This window comes from Talpa europaea, assembly GCF_964194135.1.
Source record: "Talpa europaea genome assembly, chromosome: 16".
Lineage (NCBI taxonomy): Eukaryota > Metazoa > Chordata > Mammalia > Eulipotyphla > Talpidae > Talpa > Talpa europaea.
In genome coordinates this window covers 45916485-45942511 of record NC_140084.1, presented here as the reverse complement: position 1 = coordinate 45942511, position 26027 = coordinate 45916485, and the positions used below count along the sequence as shown (strand labels likewise).

The 26027-nt window shown below is 45.5% G+C and overlaps 1 protein-coding gene across 3 annotated transcripts in view; it reads right to left on the bottom strand.

Moving 5' to 3' along the window:
* SAE1 (SUMO1 activating enzyme subunit 1) overlaps window positions 1-26027 on the bottom strand; it is a gene marked incomplete at both ends in the record, with an annotated part of 70533 nt that overhangs the window by 18516 nt on the left and 25990 nt on the right. For all 3 annotated transcript variants that reach the window (XM_084257476.1, XM_084257478.1, XM_084257477.1), the window contains 2 exons: window positions 13800-13905; window positions 24158-24257. In XM_084257476.1, the coding sequence (XP_084113602.1) occupies window positions 13800-13905; window positions 24158-24257 (206 nt within the window). The remainder of the gene's footprint in view (window positions 1-13799; window positions 13906-24157; window positions 24258-26027) is intronic.

Genomic DNA, 26027 nt, shown 5'->3' with positions numbered 1-26027 from the left:
GATTAACTCTTGGAATGACCTGGAATTTGGTTCCACTCCTGGATTACTTGAACGTCCAGAAAAACCAACAGTACAGTTAGTTATTCTCTTAGTAATAGCCCAGCTTCCAAGGCAAAGCACTAGGGTCTCACTTTCAATGCACAGCTCATTCTGTAACTATAAGCTGACCGCTGACTTTGTGCCAGGCCCTTAGCTGGGCAGGGGAGAACAAAATGGACACTTTGCCCTCTCAAGGGCAGTTAGTGAGAGCCATGAAGAAATTCACAAACGAGTTAACAGGGAGAGTGAACTACAAAAAAAACGCTGGGAGAGAATTATGGGGGAGGAAGGAATGGGGTGGCCCATCAGACAGTTCCCCACCATCAGGTGGAGCTGCCTCACTGTCACTGGTACGCCAGTCCCAAACAACTGGCCCTCAGCACAGCACATGGACAGCAGCTCTCTAGGGCTAATTAGACCGTCCCCTCTGCAAAGCCCTTGCTGGTCCTGGGCAGTTTCAAAGTTGGCAATGAGGAGCCTGGCTCTAAGTCAGACTGCCTGGGCTGTGGCCCTTTTGCCACCTACTGTGACCTTGGGCAAGTGCCAACAGACTGTAGCCTCCTCTGTTAAACGGGGCTCATTAGAGCACCTACAGGGGTGTTTAAGGGAAGCACCTAGGACAGCGCCGGGCACAGCATAAGTGCTAGGGGAATGATGGCACCCCAGAACAGTCACCCTTTCTCCCGGTTGCCATAAACCCGGCACACACGTCCCCTAGAGAGGTTGACATACTTGCTCTGGTGACCTGTGTGTCCTGCAACAACTCATACTGGAATTCCATATTTTACTGTGTTACCACAACTAATTCTGTTGTAAGCTCTGGAGACTGCACAGTCTCCCTAATTCTCTGCTCCCTGCTCTTTCTGTTCATGGCTCTTAAATCTCAGTTTGTGATTTCACCGGCATCTGTGAAAATTCATCTGTACCAGGACTGACTGTCACTGCTAGATTTTAAGCTCCATGGGCAGAGACCCTATGTTCATTACTACCTGTTTAATGCCTAACACAGAGCTTGCTCCACCGTAGACACTGAGAAAATATCCATTCCATGGGAACCCTCAATGTTTGGGAAAGAAGGAAAAGTTGCATGAGAGGAAGAATTTTCACAACAAAGTGACAAGAGATCCTCCTATCACAGATCCCAAGCAAGCCTGCTCTTTTACTAACTGAATTATATACTGTTTTCAAGATACCCAGAATGGATCTGTTTCTTATCAAGTATTTACAAACATACTACACACAGAACATGGAGCAAGAAACAAACAAAAACATCACACCGTGCCTGCTGTCATGAGAGAAACAAGACAGAAGTTTGATTTCAAGCCCATACCTGAGGACGGAGGTGCAGAACAAGCAGCCGGAGGTACAACTGAAAGAGGAAGAGCTGGGCTGGGGAAGGCGCAGTCTCTTCAGGGAGCCACTTGGATTTTAGCACCACCAGCTTCTGGCCTTTCATGATACCTGGTCAGATGTCCCTTAAAGCAGCTCCACACCACTCCCCTCCCTGCCTGCACTCACCTCGCTCTTAGTTTTTCTCCGTAACCCAGATACTTAAAAGCATGTATGTGCATGTGCTCATTCACTCTTTCTTTTCACCCACAAACATTTTCTGAGCACCTTCTCTCTATCCCTACCCCCTGCTGAGCTGTGTTGGGTACCCAGTGACCCAGACAGCCCCCTCACGATCCAGAGGGCACATGCATAAGCCCCTGCTTGTCACCACAGCGACACATAGCTTTGATCTCTTCCCAGAGAGCCTCACCTCAAGAGTGGCCTCCCCTGAACACTTAGGCTGAAAGGTGTCTTTCTGAGCTACCCTTTAACCTCCCCCATGAAATCTATTCGATGACCTCAGCACATAACAGCTGAAAACAGAGGGAAAAACTATCTCTGGTTATTTTCACCTCATACTCTTTTGGAAAGATTTTTAGGCAGCCAGATAAAAGCTGTTGATGGGGGAGGAACGAGAGGATCATTTCTCAGAATTGCTCTGAAAATGAAATGCCATTTTTTTCTGCCTAACAAATTCAAGACCCAGCCAGATGACTCAACCTCAGCAAAAAGGCAGAAGCACCGGCACCAATCAGCCCTGAGGAGGCGCGAGCGCTCAGTAACCATGTGAAATGTGGTATCAAGGACCTTTACACAAGGCCCTGACCCCTAACCAGTGGTACAGATATAAAAGGTCACTATTGTATTATTTATATCACAGAAAACCTGAAAATAATCTCACCCAGTAACAGGGTGACTACATAAAGTATGATATGTACTACAAGTGGAATATTGAAATTATGCTTTAGTAGACCTTAATCATGTTTTTTCAACACTGAGATTTCAAAAAAGGGTATATAATATCCACTATTTAGAATGAGCTTTACTATGTAAAAATCAAATACAACAGAACAAGGTTAAGAATCACAATGGAGGGCCTCCCCGGTGACACAGCGGTTGAGCTCTGGGCTGCGAAGCTGCCCACAGCCTCTGCAGCGCCGGTTCGATCCCTGGCCACCGGCGAGGGGTCCCGCCTGGCGCGCAGACCTCTCCTGCCGCCCACTGCTCCCCTCAGCAGTGTACTTCGTCACTCTGCCTGGTCTACTCTCCGCTCTGGCTCTGGTGAATTCTCTTACCCTCCTGCGCTTCTGACTGTACCAAGAATAAAATTAAATAAATAAATAAATACATAAATCTTTTTTTAAAAAAAAAGAAAAGTCTGACAGATCTGGCTCCCCATTCCAGAGCCCACCACTTTAGAATAATGCAAACCACTCACTTAGACTGCCCAGCAAAATATTCAGCATCTCCTCTCAAAAATGTCGATTCATTCCTGAGCCTGACTCTCACCTTTAAAGTGGAACGTTCTGAACAGATGGAAAGACTGTAATTTACAAAAAGGTAGGGACAAAACAATTCTAAAATGCAGAAGGAGAGGACAAGGATAGAGCTCCAGAGACTTCTGCATGGCCACTTATTAGCAGCCCAGTCAACCGCAGCCCCGACTCACAGAGCTGTTCTGACAGAGCCCTCTCCATTCAGACCCACCGTGCCCTGTCACCAGCAGCAGGGAGAGAGGGTCTTTTCTCCAGCCTAGCACTTGAGTGGCACATGACCTTGACTCTGGGCATCTGCTGCTCTCTGCCAACCGCTCTTCCCCAGAGAAGATGGCACAGGACATCCCCGTGACTGTTGTCTGACAGTCAGAGAAAAGATGTGAGGCTTTAAACAAGAATTGCAGCTGGGCTTGGGGCCCGAGAGCAGCTCAAACACAGGCTAAAAACCGGGGGTGGGGAGATGTGGGTCTGCAAAGAAAAAAACAAGGCAGGTTGCTGACAATGTTGTCCATTATTGCAATGTGGTCTCGGTGGGCCTCAGTTCCCCATCTGCAAGGATGGAGTTAAGAAAGTGTCACGGGGCTCTTGTGAGTTCAGATTTAGAAAGGGGACATAATGCTATTATTGGTAATGCTAATAATCAGAGTCTGAGCACTTTGAGAAATGCAGTGTTGGGGGATGCTGACACACTTACTAGGTTTGGCAACTCTGGACAAAGGACTTAGTCTCTCCAAGACTCAATTTGGGATGAAAATAGGATGATTGTAGTAAGAACTGCTTTCCTGGGGGTGCTGTGGACATCTGATGTGACTGTGATGCATGGAAATATCCACTCAACAATCACTAAAGCACAACGTGCACCAGGCCCCCGCCTAGGCCTCAAGAGCCTATGGGGGAGGTCAACTGTTCAGACTGAGAAGGGGAACAGAGGCCTAAGCAAAGTCTGCTCTCTCACCAGACTCTGCTGACAGCTGACTCTGCTGACTGCACTTATGGGTCACCCCTGCCCTTCCCCTCACCTCCTCCCTGCTGCATGGCAGAGCTTCTTCCTTTCTGAATGACTGTGGTCTGTATTCTCTACCACTGATAAGGCAGTGGCACCCAAAAACCCCCAAATAACAACAACAAAGAAAAACAAAACCCACTGGTTTTTGCTTTCTCCCTCCCCATGAATTATTTTTAAACATTTGTGGTCATGACAGCAGCAAATCAACATGCTCTTGGCTACTGACCATTATCAGAACATACTGCCCCGTGGCTGTAGCCTCCTTGGTAGTTCCTGTCACTGCAAGACACCAAACACCCACTGGGGACACCTTGCCCAAACAGCAACGGCTGCCTCCAGTCTGGTTGGCAAAGGTTACAAGTTCTAAAATTAGACGTTCCTTCTGAAGACAACAGATCACCAAGTCCCGCTGAAGTCTAGAGACAAAGTCCTCTAAAAGTAGTAAGAACACAGTGGTTGGGATATGATAGAGGAAGGCGGAATCAAGGGAACAAAGTTTTCTACAATCTTTCTTTAACAGTAAAAAAAATGTGTCCATCGTTAAGGAACCTTACAAAAGATTCCACGTAGTAATAAGGAAAGAAGAGGTATAAAAATACTAGAAAATTCTGGAAGAACACATGAAATGGCAGTTTTTTCCGAGGCATCTGACCAACGTTCCAAGAAGATGCTGTACAGTTAAAAAAGGGAAAAGACAACTACCCCTAAAGCACTGCTGTCCTCTACATGACCACTGGAGTGGAAGACAACCACTACCTCCTCCATTTCAAAGTGAGAACACAGAGGTCACACAGGGAAGGGAACTCACAAGGCCAGAAATATATGGCAGAGAATAAACCTAAAACTTCTTTCTTCTAAATCCGAATCAAGGCTTGGGAGAGACTGACGGTGGGATAAAGCAGATATGAACACCAGACACATGTGGCCAGATTTCTGAAACAAGACTAGCCACCTTAGGAAAATGACTAATTCCCCCATGGAGGGTCCTATGTCTGACCTCACCAGGTCCTAACAGAGATTTTAGCAACTGGTTATTAATAAGCCCTTGTGCCCCAGACTCGGTAGTCAAAAGTGGGTGCACGCCCCGATCTTTTGTATGATTTCGGCACAGTGATGCAGGCTAGTCTGGGGCTGTCTTGTGGCACAATGGGAAAAGGCGTAGGCCAGCTATCCAAATCAGTACCACCTCAATGGCTTTACATAGGTCTAAAGAAATGAATGAAGGGCCTCCCCAGTAGCGCAGCGGTTGAGCGCTGGGTTGCGAAGCTGCCCGCGGCCTCTGCGGCGCCGGTTCGATCCCCGGCTGCTCATCGGCCACCGGAGGAGGGTCCCACATGGCGCGCAGACCTCTCCTGCCGCCCGCTGCTCCCCTCAGCAGTGTACTTCGGTCCTTCTGCCTGCTCTGCTCCCCGCTCTGGATCTGGTGAATTCTCTCACCCTCCGTGCTTCTGACTGTACCCAGTGCATGTATAAACAAAAAAACAAACAAACAAATAAATAAATAAATAAAACATGCCTCTATTTAAAAAAAAAAAAAAAGAAAGAAAGAAATGAATGAAGGTGCAGGTGAGAACTTCAAGATGCTTCAAAGATGGGGTAGGTGGCTGTAGCAATCAATTAACCCACATTTGCCAAAACCCTTGCTCTGCACCAGGCCTATGCTAACCGTCAGGAGGAGGCAGGGGCTCCTGCCCTCTAGTCAGTTCCATTGCCCCGAAGATAGTTTGGTGTTACAGAGGAAAGAAAGCCGATTCAGATATGGGGAGTTGGATTCCTGGAGCGGACAGTGGAGCTGAGCGAGCAGTGAAGGCAAGTGGAAATGGTTGAAGCAGGATATTCCAAGTGAAAGGAACAGAAATGTGTAGAAAAGACTGGGGTGACAGATATTTGGTGGACAGCAAGTAGTTCAATATAAATGTAGGGCTCTAGGAGAGTAGACAGAGGCAGGAAGGAGTAAAGGCAATCTGCAGGCTGTAGGTCTGAACACCAATCCAGAAATGTAAATTGTCCCCTGAAGATGAGAGAATCACAGGAGGATTTTAGCTTTTTGACAGATCAGCCTGGTAATTGAATATAGATTAAAAGAAGGAAAAGGGTGGTGCAGGAGTTAAGTCGCAGCACTATAAAGCTATCCGCAGCCACTGCAGCATGAGTTCAATCCCCGGCCAGGGAGCTGACCCACATGGTACAGCAGACCTCTCCTGTCTCCTGCTGCTCCTCTCAGCAGTGTATTTCAGTCAATCCGCCTGTTCTGTTCCCTACTCTGTCTCTGGTGAATCTCCTCACACACACCCCTCCGCACCTTTAAACTGTACCCCAGTTCTTGAATGCATAAATTTAAAAAAAGGAAAAGACCAGCAGAAGCTGGCAAAGGGGCTAAGCGAGGGATGAGGGATGGCTGTGGGAGAGAAATACAGCGGAACTCATGGTCAGAGAGGAGGCATCTGGTTGATCCACTCCCACAGAGACACATGTAGTTATTTTGATTCAATAAATTTGGGCTAGACCCAGGGAATCTATATTTTTCAAAGGCTCCCTGAGTGATTCTGCTAGTCTACCAGTTAGGGAAGCACTGACTGGAAGAATAAAAGCCTAAAAGTCAGGGCCCTGGATATGCTACGGCAGGTCGGCCCCCACACCTGTCTGGCTGTGACATGGTCTGCGCCGTGTGTGCTCTGCTGGCTCCATGTACACGCTTCTCCTCTGCCTGCAAATGTCTTATCTCTTTACCATCGAGCAGATACCTGCCCTTCCAAATCTATCTTGGGTGTCTCTTCCTTTTTGTCTCCTCTTCCCAACTCCCAAGAGATGGCCCTTGTTCCCTAAGCTTCTGTAAGTTTGCTTTTGATTATTATGGAATCACACAAACTGAAAACCAGCTCAATCGATATGACAGCTTTCTCAATGCCCCTCTGTTATAGCTCTCCTCACAACGAGCAGAATTATTTGCTTGTATTTTTCATTGGCAAATGAAAAATCCTCTGAGGATCCCAGGCATGGGATGTGGCACATAGCAGGTGCTCAAAAAGTGTTTGGACAGAGATAATTTCAGCTTTAATCCGCAGCTCAAAAATGACCCAAGTACTTTTCCACCACTTATCAGAACAGCAACTGACAAATGAAGATTGCCAAGGGTTCTCTGCTAAGCAACTCTCATTTTGAGATGAAGTCCGTTTCTTCCTGCTCTGGACTAAACCTGCATGTTATTGTTCAGGCTGGTGACTGAATGCTGTTTCCATACTCGACCAGATTATTTTTAGCACTCCTGTTATGATAAACTCACTGTAACCTCAAAAAGAACAAATCAAAGTCAACTTTTTGCCACAGGAAATCAGCTCACACTTAATGTTTTGCAACATGCCATGGGAGAATAATAAAAAGATGAGACCTTTTGCTCACACATGGCAAGGCCAGCTCTCAAGATAGTGGAAAAATGCAGCAGGAAACATTCAGTCTGGCCACTATCTTATTAAGTAAACTGGAAAAACACTCAACACCCCAACAAGGCAAACACGCACTGACCGGTAAGGCAGCTGCTTCACAGGAGGCAGAACTGGGAATGCGGCAGCAAGGAACACCCGCATGTGAGGAACAGGGAAAGTTGGCATAAAGCCTGGTGGGTGCCCTGGGAGCACGTAGGCAAGACTTGCAGGGGTCGCCAGCGGGCATGTGGCTATCCTCTAAAGTGGAGCAAAGACGCAGACAAGCATCCACTGGTCACACATGTTCGGTATTTATTTACTGAGCACCTTCCATGTACTCTATCAGGCATGGCAAGACACAGCCCGGTTTGCGCAGGCCTTCTCAGGCAGGCACCACAGCCAGGCACCCTGTCCCACTAGGCTCCAAAGGCATCGTCTGGCATTAGTCATGTTCCTAGAAAGGCTCTGAGGGCCAAGCAAGGACTGGGAAAAACGGAAAGCACCTGGCATTCTTTTCAAGATGCGGCTGGCCACAGATAATGTACACCCCAAGGAAGATGACAGCACACAGCCAACAAGACAGATGAGGTCACACTATACATGCCCCAAATCTTTCCACATCACTTTCGGCCATCAAATGGAAAAAAAAAAAATACCATCAGTTCAGTTACACACACGCAAGCATGATTATAACTGCTAGTCATGGTTCAAGAATATACTCAAGAAATTCTTAATGTAGTTTCCTGGAAAACTCGAAGAGGGGAAAATGGGAAGGATTTAATGAAGAAAAAAATTTTTTACATCCTTGTGAACCATTTGAAAATTTTTACTATGGTATTTTTTCAGTAAAAAAATTCAAATGTTTCTTAGGGAGGAAAAAGATGACTGTCTGGGTCAGAATTCAGATGCCCTTCGTGACAGCCTCAAAGCAGGGTTTCTGCATAGCGGTGCTGATGTGCTGGTTTCCTGATCTGAAATTGAACAACACCCCCTAGTTTAGAGGGGTGTCTTATAGAGCACAGTCCATGGGTCAAACATACCTTATGATCTAAATCAAATTTTATAGTGCTGAGACTTAATCCCTTGCGCCATCAGAGAGGTGCTTTTTCTGTGTCATGAAACTGTCCACTGCTCCAGTCAGATCGCACACTGACTGGTATGGCAGACTGCCCAAAAAGAAAGTTTAATATCAAACCTCAGGACTAATTGAAGGATATTGAATTAATGAAATGAATTAATGATATAATTCATTAAATAATAATAATTAATGAAATAATTTCCATAACTTTAATAGAAATACAATGGGCGGCTTGTTGGGTACAAATCATATTTCAATAAAAAAGTATATATAAAAGCAAAAATCAGAATCAGAAGACACAAGAAAGAAATGGTATTCTTTTAGATTCATGATTAACAATGAGAAGAGATTTTAAAAACAGCTTAGTCTTAGTACTTTATAGGTGTGAAAACAAAATCTGAGAGAGGCAAGTTGACTTATTTATTTGTCCCAGGTCACAAAGACATGTGAGAGTCAGTACAGTGGACAGAAGGCAACTTCACATGTGGAAGCCACTATCTCTCCTGGAAAAATCCAATGATGTCAAATTATAAAAAAAAAATTCAATTTATATGAATGGCCAAGCAGAAAATTGAAACAAGTATTCCTCTGGGTATATTCAAGAACAAGATGCTACACAGAAAGAAAAAGAAAAATACCAATGGTCTCACTCATAGCATGAATCTAGAAAACTTAAATAAGGGACCAGGAAAAAGAATATAAGAAAGAAAAAATCAAAATCAACAAACAACTATGAACCAGAGACACTCTATGGGGGGTGGGGGGCGTGAAGGGGAGGGATTGGGTCAAAATAAGGGGGTCGCAATTGTATGGGGAATATAAAAATTTTTTTAAAAATTAAAAAAAAAAAATAAAAGAACAAGATGCTACACCTACAAAGAGTTAGCTTAATACAAGCAAGGGTTTCTGAGGACCCAATAACCAGGGACAGAGGTCACAAGAACCATTTCTCTCTGCCTCAGAATCTTAGTCCCGCAGACAGCACAACCCTAAATTCAAGAGAGAAATTCCCAGAAGCAACCCTCCCAAGCTCACTGCATTTGGAACACTCCTTGGGGTTCTAGTTGCAGCACCTCTGGAAAGACAGCAGAGCTCAGAAGGGAGCACAAAAATCATCAGGACTGTGCATGTGGCAACACACAAGAGAGTTTAGGATTTGTCCTCTGCTGCAGAGAAAGGTTGAGGGAAGGTTATATTGCTTACCAAAAAATCAGGGATGAGCACTGAATGTGGTATAAAAGAACTTTAAGTAGGAGACTTGGGTTTAGACCTAAAACCATATGTTGTATAGTCGTGGTGAGTCACTTCCCTTCTAGGCCTCATTCTTATCATAAAGTCTAATTACAATAAGAAGTGGGCTCCTTTTGCGAGCCAAGTCAGAGTGACCACAGGCAGCGCTGTTCAAAGGATTTCGAGGCTCTGGGGAAAGTGGCCTGATGGTTCAGGCGTGCCAGCCAACAATAAGGCTCCTTCAGCCACGTCTGCCACAGGCGAGGACTGGAGGAAGAGTAGGAAGCACTTATCTGTCCTCCTTGGCTGGAGGATGTGTGTGTGAGACTATTACAGAACTAACTATATGTGTAAAAAGGGCTGAGATGGTACATTTTATGGTATGTGGCTTTTATCAAAAAAAAAAAAAAAAAAAGTCCATGACTGTTAACTAATGAACATACAGCTTTAATCACCGAATCGAAAGCTCTGAAACTTGAAACTGAAAGATAATTAGTACCACATAGAAGAGAGAAGTAAACATATGCTGTACTATCAACAAACTGTTGCAGGCAGAGAATGAAAGCCCAACAGGACTGTTGCTGCTATGATAACACCTACTCAAGTATGGAATTTAGGGGAAATTGGGCCAATCTTGTAACTTCTATAGTTACCAAGTACACACTCATTGCCAAACCCCCAAACACAACGTGGTGAAGAACACAGGTCTGCAGGATGTGCTGTGTGCGAGCACTGTGCATCTGTACCACGCAGGCCTCACAAAAGCCCTCTGAGGCAAGTGCTGTTAACAGCCCGGCAGGTGGGGATGTGATGGTGTCGAGGAGCTCATGCTAGTGGCTCAGCCTCTATCTCAGAACACGGCAGAGGCAGCACTGAAGGCCAAATCTGTTTTGATTCTAAAGCTCCTGTTCTAAAGAACTGTGTACCACTGCCTGTCACACAAGTCACAACATTATAGTTACTGCACCTTCCTCACGACCATGAGCCCCTGACCCCGGTAACTTGATGGTACCAGAGACATCCGGATTAAATACACTTTTCCCAACACTGTTTCCAAAGTAGTGGCTTTTGACTCTCATCTCAAGGATGGGATCCTGAGGGCAGGGACAGCCACAGGCCTGGGGCACCAGTCTGTGCCTTTTAAAATACCTAAAAATGGGGAACAGCAGCTACTTCTTTTGCTGCTGCTTTACATACACACATACACACACACACACATGCACACACCCCTTTGGTCTTTTTCTTAATTTTTCTTTATAGTCTTCTTTTTGTTTTTTACTAGCTAGTTCTATGAACAGGTAAGGATCCAACGTGCTACTATCCACCCTGTGCTGAGGAAACAGAGCCTTGATGCTATAACTGCCTGGCATTTCTCACAGCGTTTCACTGATTATAGACTTCAATGACCTGAGCGGTTGAGGCCCAACCTCCTTCCCCATCTATAACCTGTGTCCTCTTGGACAAAACACAGAGCCTTGGGCCTCCGTGGTGGCACAGGGGTTAAAGACACAGCACTATCAAGCTATAGGCAGCCACTGCAACATGAGTTCAATCCCCAGCCAGGGAGCTGACCCACATGGCGCAGCAGACATCTCCTGTCTCCCCACTGCTCCCCTCAGCAGTGTATTTCAGTAGATCTGCCTGTTCTGCTCCCCATTCTGTCTCTGGCGAATCCTCTCACCTGCCCCATGCCTCTGGCCTACACCTCAGTTCTTATATGCATATATCTTTAAAACAAAACAAAATCCCAAGTCTCTCTGGGTCTATTTTTTTCTCATCTCAGGAGACCAAACTGGAAATAATAATTCCTACCCAAACACCTCTTTAAGAGTGATGTGACAAGAAAATACTCTGGAAATTACAAAGGGTTATCAGGGTTTCTCAACCATAGCCCCACTAATATTGGGGGCAGATAACTCCATCATAGGGGGAGGGCCCCTGTCCAGTGCCATGTGCCATGCAATACTCAGTGAAGTCTCTGACCTCTTCCATTAAAAGCCAGAACACCTCTCCTTACCTCATCTCCAACTATCAACAACCCCAAATCTCTCCAGACACTGTCAGTGTGCCAGGAGGGAAAAACTGCCCCTTGTTGAGAACATGGAATTCTGTTAAACTTAAAAGTCAGTCAACTTCTTTAACACACAGTACCTAGAAATTCTCAGGTCATACACAACACGTTTGCAAATTAATGTCTACTTGTCTACTTCTCACTAAGGGCTCTCTAAGTGACAGGCGCTGAGCCATTAGCTTCCCCCAGTGGCCCAGGTCCCCTGCTCACACTGAACCCTCACGGCATGGGGAGCTGCTCTAACACCAGCAGGCACTGCCTGGTTGTCCCGGCCTAGTCCATCAAGGAGGTGTTTCTTCTCTCTTTCTCTCTCGCTCTCTCTCTTTCTTTCTATCTATTTATACAAGCACTGGGTACAGTCAGAAGAGCGGGAGGGTGAGAGAATTCACCAGAGCCAGAGGGGAGAATACAGCAGGCAGACTGATGAAGTACACTGCTGAGGGGAGCAGCGGGCGGCAGAAGAGGTCTGCACGCCATGTGGGACCCTCAGCCGGTGGCTCAAACCGGCACTGCAGAGGCTACAAGCAGCCTCGCAACCCAGCACTCAACTGCTGCGCCACCGGGGAAGCCCTCAAGGAGGTGTTTCTGAGCATCACTAGACTCAGTTCTATTTGACCCACTTCATTATTTCTAACAAACGGAGAGCTTTAAAGTTGTTCCTTTCTCTGTCCTCAGTCTGGTTAACAATACTTATCTGGGAAAATCTTTATTCATAGAGCATAAACTTTAACTTTCACTGAGCTTCTGACTAATTAATAAAGAAATCTTATACAGTTTTATGTATTGCCCTTTGAATTGATATATAAAAGGTCTGGAGAGGGAGAATATTTTCAAAACTACCAGAGTACTTACCATTTGTCCGAACTGAGGGGTTAGGGGTGGAGAAGGATGGAAGGGGGTTGAGGGTTACACTTGCAAGGATGTGGGTTGGAGTCTGCACAAAGGGAAGAAAGGAGTTGGGGATGCAGCTTCAATTCAGCCCTGGGGAAAGGACAGCTCAAGAAGGCCAAATGCGACCCAAAAGTGCTTTGCAAATTTTACAAAAAACAAGGCCTCCCTGGTGGCGCAAGGGGTTAAGCACTGAACTATGAAGTAATCCACAGCCTCTGCGGCACGAGTTCAATCCCCGGCCGGCCAGGGAGAAACCCACATGGCGAGGCAGACCTCTCCTGTCTTGCCCGCTGCTCCCCGCAGCAGTGTATTTCAGTCAGTCTGCCTGTTCTGTTCCCCACTCTGTCTCTGGTGAATCCTCTCACCCCCTGCATCTCCTGCCTGTGCCCCAGCTCTTATATGCATAAATAAATATTTTTTTTAAAAAATCACTCTTTCTCTAAGTTTCCCTGAGGATGGATATAGTTGTGCAGAGATTCTGAGTTAACCAGGTGATGAAACAGACACTGGGGACAGGTGGGTAAGTAAACCCAGTATTTGGTACAAACACTGTGCTACATGCACTGTGATGCAGGGGAAGTTGGAAAGCACACATCTAGAGGCACAAAAATGCCACAATTTTTTCTTTGAGCTTTTCTGGTATTTTCTGTAACAAACATGGCTTATTTTTACACTAATTAGCAAACCAGTATTAATTTTATACTCACTTGCCATGTAACTTTGAGAACATGAGTAAATAAACTTTCAGTACCTTGTTTGTAAAACATGGATAATAACAGTACCTAGGGCCTCCCTGGTGGCGCAGGGTTAAAGTCTCAGCACTATCAAGCTATCGCCAGCCGCTGCGGCATGGATTCAATTTCCGGCCAGGGAGCTGACTGACATGTCGCAGCAGACCTCACCTGTGTTGCTCGCTGTTCCCCTCAGCAGTGTATTTCAGTCGATCCACCTGTTCTGCTCCCTACTCTGTTTGGTGAATCTTCTCACCTCCTGCACCTCTGGTCTATACCCCAATTCTTGCATGCATAAATAAATAAATCTTTTTTTTAAAAAAAAAAACAAAAAACAGAGTTCAAGGATGAGTCTCATAGCCACCCACTTTGCTGGCCACTAGAATAGCTAATGCGGGACTCAACTCAGGGCAAATGTCTAGAAGCCTATGGACTCTGCAGCCACATTCACAGCATCACAGACAAAGACCTCACTAGGGGGTTCTGCTTCAGGTGCTGCTCACCTTGAAGGAGAAAGTAATCCGAAGTTGTGCGCTTCAGAGCTGCCTTTGCCTTATCGCTGCTCCAGTCCACTTCCAGGGCTTCTTTAACAGAGCAGAAGACCACCTTCTGTTTCAAAAAGGAGACACAGACAAAAGTGCTTAGCAGCGATAAAACACAATGGCTTGAAATCACAAGGCAGAGCAGATGTCATGATTTAAGGTTTATTGTTCATTAAAATAAATGTAAACGGAGGCCCATTCAAATGCAATAAACACCTATTATGTACTTACTATGGGCACCACTGGAGACATAGCAAGGCAGGACACATCCTCCCTGCGCTGAAGAAGACAGAGTATAGCCTCCAAAGACCTAGTTCTATCCTGGCTGTATGTACTCTCCAGAAATACCCAGGCGAGTGAGCAAGAGTGTGTCTAAACATATTCAATGAAATATTTTTTGTAACAGTAGGGGGAAAAAGCAATGGTTTGGTGATGATGATGGGCAATACCAAAAAATAGCAAGAAAAACAATAAGTAAACGGGGATGGAATGAAAGTTCCAGGCTGTGGAAATGAGTGTTCACAAATGTCCTATGGTAGGAGGAAGTATGACTAAAACCATTAAGTTAAATCGAAAAATTATCCTGAAAATTGCCATGACACCTTTGTACTTGCAAATATTTTTTTTTTTTTTTGAGATTTATTTATTTATACAAGCACTGGGTACATCAGAAGTGCAGGAGGGTGAGAGAATTTACCAGAGCCAGAGCGGTGAACAGAACAGGCAGACTGACGAAATGCACTGCTGAGGGGAGCAGCAGGCGCAGCAGGAGAGGTCTGCGTACCATCTGGGACCCTCGCCAGTGGCCAGGGATTGAACTGGCGCTGCAGAGGTTGTGGGCAGCTTCACAGCCCAGCGCTCGACCGCTGCGCCACCAGGAGAGGCCCATGTATTTGCAAATATTAATAACTGAATATAACTATGAAAATGGCTTGCCATTCCCTGTTCTAGATAATTCAGTTCAAAAGCCATTTGCTGGGACTGAGGAAGGGAAGAGAAGGATGTGAGCTGGGCAGCCTGGTTGGAGGAGAGAGTAGACAAGGTACAAAGGGCATCCCCAGGGAGTAGCAATGGGATAGTGCTAACAGCTATAGGCTTGAAAGAAGTAAATAAATTGAGGCTCAGGAAGAATCGAGTCCCTTGCAATGAGACAAGAATCGAATTCAAAATGTGAAAAGAACTGAGCTCAATTTTCAGTAGTACATCAGACAGCTTAAGAAATAAGTGTAGGGCCTCCCTGGTGGCACAAGGGGTTTAGCAGCACTATGAAGCTATCTGCAGCCACAGCAGCACGAGTTCAATCCCGGTCAGGGAGCTGACCCACATGGCGCAGGAGACCTCTCCTGTCTCACCTGCTACACCCCCTCAGCAGTGTATTTTTTTTTTTTTTAAGATTTATTTATTTGTTTGTTTGTTTATTTATGCAAGCACTGGGTACAGTCAGAAGCGCGGGAGGTTGAGAGAATTCACCAGAGCCAGAGCGGGGAGCAGAGCAGGCAGAAGGAACGCAGTACACTGCTGAGGGGAGCAGCGGGCAGCAGGAGAGGTCTGCGCACCATGTGGGACCCTCCTCCGGTGGCCAGGGAGCAGCCAGGGATCGAACCAGCGCTGCAGAGGCTGCGGGCAGCTTTGCAACCCAGCGCTCAACTGCTGCACCACCGGGGAGGTCCCCTCAGCAGTGTATTTCTATCAGTTCTGCTGTTTCTATCAGTTCTGCCTGTTCTGCTCCCCACTCTGTCTCTAGTGAATCCTCTCACTGCCCCACACCTCTACCCTATACTCCAGCTCTTTTATGCATAAAAAATAAAATAAATCTAAAAAAAAAAAAAAAAGGAAAGTAGTAAGTATAGTTGTGTGTGTAGGTGTGTGCACACAAACTTTAGCTAAATCCACTGAGAAGATCTGAGCGTGATAGTCTGGTATCAACGAGCACACCTAACACCTCTACCTTGGTTTCTAATCACCATTCCTCACTAAGAGAAATGTTTCTCCTTGCAGAAATAGCAGATTTCAAAGCTGGGGCAGTGAGAATTAACTAATGAAATTTGATGAGGAATGAGAGATATTTACACATCTTAAAAATACTTCTCCACAAAATGTTATAGTTTCACACAGGGAAAAAAGGGACTGTTATCCAAGGAGTCAGACAGAAATTTTACTCAAGTGATCAAAGGGGCATGTGGAAGCCACATACCAGACCCCAGGATGTGATGAGCAGCAGGCATGCCTTGATATTTCTGCCAAAGATGTGTAGCTGGGATCTAATCATGAGAGAACATCGGAGGATCCAAGCTGAGGGACAGTTTACAAAATAACTGGCTAATAATCCTTAAAAGTGTCACGGAAATCATGATACACAGAAATCATGATACACTAGATACCTTTTGCCATCAAGAGCATGATTGGAACAAATGCTAATACCTGAAAGGGAAGTGAGGACTTGGAAGGCTTGGTACAGCGATGTGAATTTCTTGATTTTGAGGGCTGGTGTGTTTTATGCAGAAAGCCTTAAGAAAACACAGACTGAAAGAACTTAGGAGTGACAGGGCATGGGTTGGCCTCTTACTCTCAAATGGTTCAGGAAAAAATGGTTCTCAGTATTAGCTACTTTTGCTAAGTTTAAAATGGTGTGTGTGCACACATAATTTCAAACTAACAAAGGTGTGCCTCTTCCTTTCTTCTCTCACTCTACACTCAGACCACACAAACAGGTATTTGAAAAAGAAAGACGACAATGGTATCATCTAGGAGGTTAACTGAACCAAGCTCTATCAGCTACCAGGCAGCTTACATAGCTTGCTACAAACTGAAATGGATCTGAAAAATGAAAACATAAATTGCCAGCGAAAGCTGAAACAGTCACGGTTTTTGAGGTGGCCGTCTGCCTCCACATAATTATCCCCTTGGGATTGGGGTCCACTGTAAAAGCTAGTATACAAGACGTTTCTATTGCCCTCAAACCTTCTGGCCAAGGGGTCTGTTTGACCTCAAAAGATAAGTTATTTAGACATCCTAGTGCCATTAACGCCTGGTAACATACTGCCAGGTCCCCTTTTCTGAACAAGACTTACAATACAGATCAATGCATTAACAGTGTAGGGAAGAACACATCAGAGTGAGCAAACAAAATCTTATCAGATTTAAAAAACTACCAATATCTTAATTCAGAGTTTTTGTAGTTTGTCAGGCTAAGTGTCATGCTAAGAATGTACTAATTTGTTAGACCATCAGAAAACAAATGAAGAGCAAATGAAGAAGTTGTGTTTCAGACTTTCCATCCCAGGCAGGTCTGCCTCGAATACTTTCTTTTTTTTTTAAAGATTTATTTAATTTATTTATTTATTTATTTATTTAAGATTTATTTTATTTATTTATGCAAGCAGTGGGTACAGTCAGAAGTGCGGGAGGGCGAGAGAATTCACCAGAGACAAAGCGGGGATCAGAGCAGGCAGAAGGACTGAGGTACACTGCTGAGGGGAGCAGTGGGCGGCAGGAGAGGTCTGCGCGCCATGTGGGACCCTCCTCCGGTGGCCGGGGAGCAGCCGGGGATCAAACCGGAGCTGCAGAGGCTGCGGGCAGTTTCGCAACCCAGCGCTCAACCGCTGCACCACCGGGGAGGCCCAGCCTTGAATACTTTCAAGGCCTGGGGCAAGAGCACAATTGAAAACTCATAAATCAAGTCTACATATTCAGTTATAAATCATACTAGCAAGTTATTTAATAAAGTATATTCCTGCCTTGAAGTATTCTCCGCCTTGACAAATACACCTTTCTTCAGCACCACCTGGAAGGCCAGGTTCAAATCTTGATGGTTCTGTGAGAGTCCTGGAGAGTTCTGTGCCACAATGAGGTGTACTGGGAAAGCAGGCCCCCACCTTTCCCCTCTCTGGCTGTCCTATTAAGCACAAGGCTTTGCAATTGAGTGAGGCCACCATTCCTTCCTTCGCCACCGCCACATCTACCCCTCCGGCCTAGGCGTGCAGGTGCTGTGGCGAGGTCCACACTCTCGAGGCAGATCAGGGAAGAAGCCCAAGGAGGCTGAGAGGTGTCCAGGCACGGGAATACAGGCATCCCAGGTATCCAAAATGTGGTTTAGAACTGGGCGGAAAGACTAGGCAGCTACATTTCACTGATCCCATGGAGTCCTCACCCTTCGAGGAGACTAACTTGGAAGAAGGTCAAAGTTTTTAGTCCTTTTTCCACCCCAAGTAACGATTGACTGTCTTGCCACTAACTTATAACCCTAAGCAAATGACTTTTTCTCTCTGAAGCCTGTGTGTAGCAGCCAACTTTCAAGGTCAGGAAGCCTCAGTGACCTTGGCTACAATGTGTTCTAGCATCTCCAGTCACAGGGGACAGAGGAGAGCCCCAGACCAACCGGATTATTCTTCCTGGAAATTCCAGATTAGTGAAAAGGAAGACACAGTAACAGTAAAGTCCAAGTCCTATGACTTCTAAGGCTCCCCAACTGCTGTAGTCTTTACCCTTCTCAGATCGCAGCAGTTATTCGATGCTTCCTGTACTAGTCCAGTTTACCTCCAATTAATGTCTTTTTTTTCCCTCAAACTGTGAGTGACTTGTCATTCAACAATTAAAAATAAAATTACAATCAAGTCACCTAATCAGATGCAATTAGTAAGAAAGGTACTTGCCTTACCCACCTCGTTAGCACTGGATTTAGGAAGAAAAAGCACTTGACACAGCTCTCAGGGAAAGAAGGGTCTTTCAGGGCCTCCCCGGTGGCGCAGCGGTTGAGCGCTGGGCTCTGTATTTTCCACATTTGGGACTGTGAACATGTTTCATTTTTTAAATCAGCCTTAACATCTGTAACAAGGGATATAGTTCTGTGCCTCCCTGGTGGCACAGGGGTTAAGTCTCAGCACCATGAGGCTATCAACAGCCATTACAGCACAAGTTCGATGCCCAGCCAGGAAACTGACCCACATAGCACAGCAGACCTCTCCTGCCTCGCCTGCTGCTCCCCTCAGCAGTGTATTTCAGTAGATCCACCTGTTCTGCTCCCCTTTCTGTCTCTGGTGACTCCTCTCACCAACCCCCTCTCCCACCTCTGGCCTACATCCCAGCTCTTGTATGCACAAATAAATAAATAAAAATAAATCTTAAAAAAAAAAAAAAACCCAAAAGATATAGTTCTGGATGGAAAACTGAATGGAAATCAAAATTGAAAGAAATTTCATAACTACAGATTTCTCGTCCTAATTTCCACACCAATTCATAGGAGGCTATAGTCTTCAAAAGCATTCTAACAATGACAACCACAATCCCGGGCGGTTTTCACACTCAGCAGAGTGGCAAGTGAGCCCCAAGTTACCAAATGTTGCTGCTAACACATACTGCTGCTGGTTTTGGAACGTAAGTTGACAAACTACTTGGGAGTATTTAGCAGGGTCTGGTAAAGCTGAGGATACACATACCCTAGTTTTCCTCCTGAGCATGTAGCCTAGAGAAATCACACTTTACCCAAGGAGATATTATACCAACACACACACAGAAAACACACTGACCACAGCACAATGTGTTGATAGCAAAAACTTACATACCTGAATGCCATCAATACAAAAATGGATAAATAAACAGTAATGTATTCACACAGAAAGGAGGTCCTGCAGAGATGTTCAAGAGAACTTGCTGTGATGATGGAAACGCTGTGTCCGCGCTTGGCGATACCTGTGCCAATAGCCACATGTGGTATTTGAAATGTGGCTATTGAGACCACATTGAGGCTATTGAGAAGAAGTGAATTTTTGTATTTCTATTTAATTTTCATTTTAATGGCCACATGTGGATAATGGCTACCAAAACGGACAGCAAAGCTCTAGAACTATATACAAGCATAGATGGTCTCACAAAGAGAATATTGTTCTTAAAGAACAGGTGGCAGCACACATACAATATGAAATCAATTTTTAAGCAGTTAAAAATCATACAGAACAATTCCATATATTACTTGGAAATACGGACATATGTAATAAGAAGAAATGTGTGGAAGGAGAACCTCAATTAAGGATACTGGTGCTTATGCTGGGGATGGGTAGCCTAGGGGTCTCCACCACACCAGTGTTATTTCATGTTTTCAATTCGGTGGCAGGTCCACGGTGGTGACCACTATCATACTGAATACCTGCAACATCACAGAAGCTTTATTTCACTGTTTGGATTTACCAACACATTATAAAACACTAAGCCAAGCAGGGCTGTATCTGCCCCTTCAAGGTACCCTATTTAAATTCACTCAGCTATACCTGAAGCCCAGGGGTGAAGGCACAGAACAGACTGGTTCAATGCTTGGAATGCCTTTGTTTTTCATTTGGATGATGCTGGTTTTAATATTATGTTCCATAATTTGTTCTTAACATAGCAGATATCACAGTAAAAAAATACAGACAGGACAGTGCTGAGATGCAGAGAGGGACTCCCCTTCCCTCATCCCAAGAGCTCAGAACTTGTTCACTGTGAGGCAAGGCACCAACAGCACCCACTCCAAACCCCACCTCTATCTATCTAGAAAACATGCTATTAGCATTCCAAGCTCTCCTCGATTTGCACCCCTCCCCCAAATCAAGTGATCCTGACAATTTGCAGGGTTTTGAACCTCTCTGGCCTGAAGGATATGGTCTAGACTCAATGAGTAATTTGATACCTCAATTCTAAGTACTCCCCAGCAAGCCCCTCATCCTCTCTGGAACTGTTCTTAGCTCAGCTCAAACGCCTGAACTACAGGGCCTCCCTGGTGGCACAGGCAGTTAAGCGCAGTGCTGGGAAGCTGTCTGCAGCCTCTGCAGTGCCAGTTCGACCCCAGCAGGCCAGGGAGATACCTACAGAGCACAGCAGACCTCTCCTGTCCCACCCCCTTCTCCCCTCAGAACCTGCAGAGTTGTCACATTATGCTGCAGGAATAGCCACAACTACACCAAATTAGCATTTCTTGAATATGACTGTGCTGGGCACTGTGCTGGGAATACAGAAACAAAGCTGCCCTGCCCTCATGAAGCTTAAACTCTAATGGGAGACACTGACAAGTAACCTCAAAGGCAATCAGTGTTTTAAGTCAAGGTACCATGTAAAAGAAAAACTAGTCATCAGGAATGTGTCTTCAAGGATAGGAGTGAGAGGATAAAAATGTTAACAACTTGCTTAGAAGGGGGGAAATCAAAATAATGAATCACTACCCAACTGTGGAATTTCACAACTAATTCATGAAAAGTTATTACGAGAGCCCAAATTAGCCACCTAGTATTTCAGAAGCAGAGGTAAAAGTAAATCTATTTCTAAAAAAAAAAGTAAATCTATTTCTTAGCACATCACGAACAAATACTTTTTGTTTCATTTTTCAAGAGCTATTACAGGGAGCAACCCTCACCAGGCACCTATCCTTGTCTGGAACCCTAACATCTATGAAACACGAGCAATAACCACATGTGAGCACGTTGTTGGCCTTTTATTCTGAAGGTTTTCCCAAAATGATCCCAATTTTCACATATTTCATCCCACCAGCCTCATAACACTTCAAATCATTCTAGAAACTCCAAGAGGATTCACTCTGAAAGCCATGGTGTGAGTCTGTGCTGTTAGCCAGGTGCAAGGTCTCTGCCCTCCTGTTTACTTTCTTTTATGCAACTGCGTGATCTTGAGCAGGTCATTTAACTTCTTAGTTTCAGCATTAGCCGTAAATAGAGACACCAGGACTGGAAGAGCTCCCCTGCACTAAATACGGCGCCTTATACACAGTAGGCATTTTGCAAATTGTAGATGTAGAAAGAACTGGCCGTCTTAAGTGGGGGGTGCCACAGCCAGAATCACTCTATCCTTAACATTTGTGCTTTCAGTTAACCCTAGTTCCTGTGACCAAATGCTGGTCAGGGCTTGGGCGCTTAATAAACTGTCCTTTACCTGACAACTCTCAACAATCCTTCCTTTGGGAAATTGTTTTGGATACTTCCTCACCACAAAACCACCGCTCCCTCCTGTATCTACTGTGCATTAGTGTCTGTATGAGATTTGTGCCCAAGACTTCATTCTGATGAAATCTGTCTCATGACTTCGCCTGGGCTCCAAAGGAAGCAAACAAACCGCTGCTGAGCCTCTGTCTCTGGGCTAGGCCTCTTCCCACTGCTTTATTTATCACGATGGCACCTGTGCTAGAAAGGCCGGTGTCTTCCTAGACGGTGTGAAAACCACAGCTCTGTTTTTCCTCTTTGTTTTTTAACGTTTCTAATTTAGGAGCACAATGTGTACCTTGAAGCAAAAGTGGCTTTACAACATTTGGTTGAACCTAAGGAAAGGGGGAGGGGAAGGGAACCCTCACCAGAAACCTTCACAGGAAACAGGAAGTGGCTGCTTCCCCACCCCCATCCTGCACGCTGAGCATAGCCCATGAAGTTATTCTGTACAATTTAGGTCAAAGGACAGAATCTGAATCAAGGATTTTTTGAATTGGAAGGAAATTCTGGAATCATGGTGCAGTCTCTGGCAAAATGGAGGTGCTTTGTCACAAGGTGGCCAAGCTATGGCCCAACCCAGTTCAGTCTAGTCCCTCCACAGAGCTCTTGGTGAGGCCGCACAAAGACAAGGTTTGGAATCCCACAGATTGTCATCAGGAATGCACTGAATGCCTCACAACTTTAAGGGCTGGGGGTTGGAATCCAAGCCTGAATTGTCCAGGGGAAACAGCTGACTAACAATGTCAGCTGGGGAATATTTTGATACCTTCCTATCGGGGCCCATGTAGGAAGAGGCTGCACAAAGAGCTCTGTGCCTGGAGAGCCCTAGGAATGGTACGCAAGTGCCTGCCGGGCTGCCCACATTCTCCTCATAGCTAGATAAAGTGGCTCCCCAAAGAGGTTTCCAGATCCACCCCAGTGAGCACCATCAGAACTGACTCCAAGGGAAACTTCCAGCTGTGAAGGGCTAACAAAGCTAGGGCTCTCTCTATTTGAATGTGAAAGACCCGCCTCAATCAGAGAAGGCCCTTAAGCCATAAAACCCTTCACACCAAGGCCAAGTGTCACACTTGTAAGAGGGTGTGATTTATAAATTGACAGCACCCACAAAGCTGCTTTTGTACTCCTCCTCAGTTAACAATTTATCACCCCCCCCACCCCCACCCCACCACCAAACTCACGGAGCTATTCAGATAAAGCTTGACTGGGCCTCAAAAAGAAAGAAAGGAAGGAAAAAAGAAAAGGACCCAAGTTTTGGCCAAAACACCAATGTTCACTCTGGATAATTATGGTCCTGTGAATAGACACTAAAATTAGGGTTTAATAATTCCTCTGTATCACACTCACAGCATCGAACTGTTCCAATACAAACATAAAAAGAAAATCTCCAAGCAGCCTTGCTGGAAACTTGAAGAGTTCCACTTTTGTGGTTTCTGCAGTCTCTTTTGTGGTTTCTGCACTCTTAGAATCCCCCCTTTAGAGCCATTTTAACTCCAAGCTCTGACCAGCTGTTTTTCTTTCTCAACAATTAAATCTACAAAGCAGAGAGTAAATAGGGCTTGGTCATGTCTCTCCTTTCAGTTCAACAACACTGATTCTGGCCAGCTACGAAATCAGGAGTCTTGTCAATTCCCTTCCACTCCGTTCTACAGAATAACTTGAAACTACTGCACTGAATCGGAATATAGTCTAAGCCCCAGATAAAAACTATTGGGGGGAAAAAAAATACACACCTGACAAGACTGGTCAACATCAAGGCCTTCTTGGTGGGGAGGAAAAAACTTTTTGAAAAAAAGCAGAACAAAAGCAATTCAAGTTGGACTCTCTCTTGCCCCCTAAAGACCTTCATAAACGGTCTATCAATCAGAAATGAAAATTTTTTTGTACAAAAAGTAATGGCCTTTTGTACAATGCTGATAAACTGTCAGTCTGACTCTGCTCCCTATACAGGAGGTCCAAGGGTGGCCACGAGTTGAGTCCCACAGGCCAATTCTTTTTAACCCTCACAGTGTTGCCAAGAACAGCATTCAAACCAAGGCAAGCAGGAAAACCAAGGGAGTTAAAAATTTGGGACCGAGTATATAAAAAAAGCCTACATATCAGATTATCTTGAAAAATCACATCTGGCATCTGGGTCCACATGCCTTCCTGGCAACAGCTGGCTGGCACTAAGCAGCAGCTGCCCCTCCACCCCCCTTTAATGGGACAAGGCTGGCCCAGTCTGCTGAGGTCCCTCCTTTCAAAAGGAACTATCTTCTATCCTTTGCCCTTGGGATTGCCTGTAAACTCACAGGTCTCACGTGTATTACTTCTGTGTGCACTCAAGCACGCATGCCTGCACGCACACTGCATACATACCTTTTTGACCATGGTTGTCTCAGGTGAATCAAGTTTTGCTCTCTTGGTATCAGGCCCATCTTCTACTCCTTGGCTAACTTTGGCAACTTTGGTTTTCTCCCTAGAAGATAACAATGGAAGGAAATCGAGTTCTACCCTAACACAAAGACCATCACCAGCTCACCGTACAAGGTGATGATTAAGAGCAAAAGCTTTGCAGTCAGACAGATCTGGATTCAAATCCCACCTCCATCACTGATCACCTGATGAGGCAGTTACCCACAATGTAGGAATAACACTGACAGCACTATTACAAAAGAAATAACATATATGGCTTAGCACAGGTTCCTCCCTAGTGGCCCGGGGGTTAAGTCTCAGTGCTGCTGTTATAGGGCAGCCCCGATACTGAATGGGGTGCCTGGCTGTGGGTCCTTACCCGCGCGCTTAAAAGGGACTTATTAATACTCCACTACAGGCACACACAAAAGGTTAATAAAAGGTTTATTTACAAGGGAAAAGGAAATAAGGAAAATGTACAACTCAGGGAGAAAATAGGGAAATAAAGTCTTTAATGCGTCCTACCCGATCCGCCGACCTGGAAACCCAAAGGCACTCTCAGAGCTGGCCGGATGCTGCGAGCTGGCGGAGAGCCAAAATGGGGGAACCCCTCCAAAGCCCACGTGTCTGGCTTTATACCAACCTGGCTGCTTAACTCCACCCTCAGGTCCCAGCCACCTTTCCTTTGGTGGCGATGGGATTTGGAGTTCCCAGTGTCTTTGGCTTCGGCCTGGGGTGGGGGTGGAGTCCACAAAGCCTGTATGGAATTAGCTTTAGGACATCCTTTCCCCCTAACACTACCACCGAACAGGCCCACCACGATGGCCTGAGTTGGATCCCAGGCCAGGGAACTGACCCACATGGTGCAGCAGACCTCTCCTGTCTCCCCCACCTCTCCCCTCAGCAGTGTGGTTCAGTAGATCCGCTTGCTCTGCTCCCCACTGTCTCTGGGGAATCCTCTCACCACCCCTGCACCTCTGAACTGCACTCCAGTTCTTCTACACAAAAATAAAATCTTTTAAAATAAATAAATGACTTAGCACACTAACAAGCATAAAGTAAGCGCTCCACAAACCTTGTTTTTTTCACTGGAATCAGGAAATAGTCAAATTCAATTCCACTGCCACGGGGAGTTCACATTAAAATAATATGCCCACGGCCTCCCTGGTGGCGCAAGGGGTTAAGCAACGTACTATGAAGCCCGCTACAGCACAAGTTCGATCCCCAGCCGGCCAGGGAGAAACCCAAATGGTGAAGCAGACCTCTCCTGTCTCACCCGCTGCTCCCCTCAGCTATGTGTTTCAGTCGCTCTGCCTGTTCTGCTCCCCACTCAGTCTCTGGTGGATCCTCTCATCCCCCACATCTCTGGCCTGTAACCCAGCTCTTGTGTTGATAAATAAATTTTTTTTAAATAATAAAAAAAAATAAAATAATCTGCCCATAAAACACTTGTGTTGGGCATCCCTGGTGTCCTAGGGATTAAGTCTCAGTGCTATTATTGCTGGGGCCTGAGTTGGATCCCTGGCCAGGGAGCTAACCCACATCTGGCAAAGCAGACCTCTCCTGTCTTGCCCACTGCTCCCCTCAGCAGTGTATTTCAGTAGATCCACCTGTTCTGCTCCCCACTCTATCTCTATTGAATCCTCTCAAACCCTACCACCATCACACACCCCAGTTCTTCTAAGCAAAAACAAACAAAAAAAAAAAAAAAACCCAACACGCTAGTATTACTAGAGATCTTGAACATGTTTGTCCTGCCCCCATCTTGACTTTATAGGCAAAACTCTTGCAGACCAGGGAAATATCAGTTACTTGCCTGAGAAGCTAAACAAAA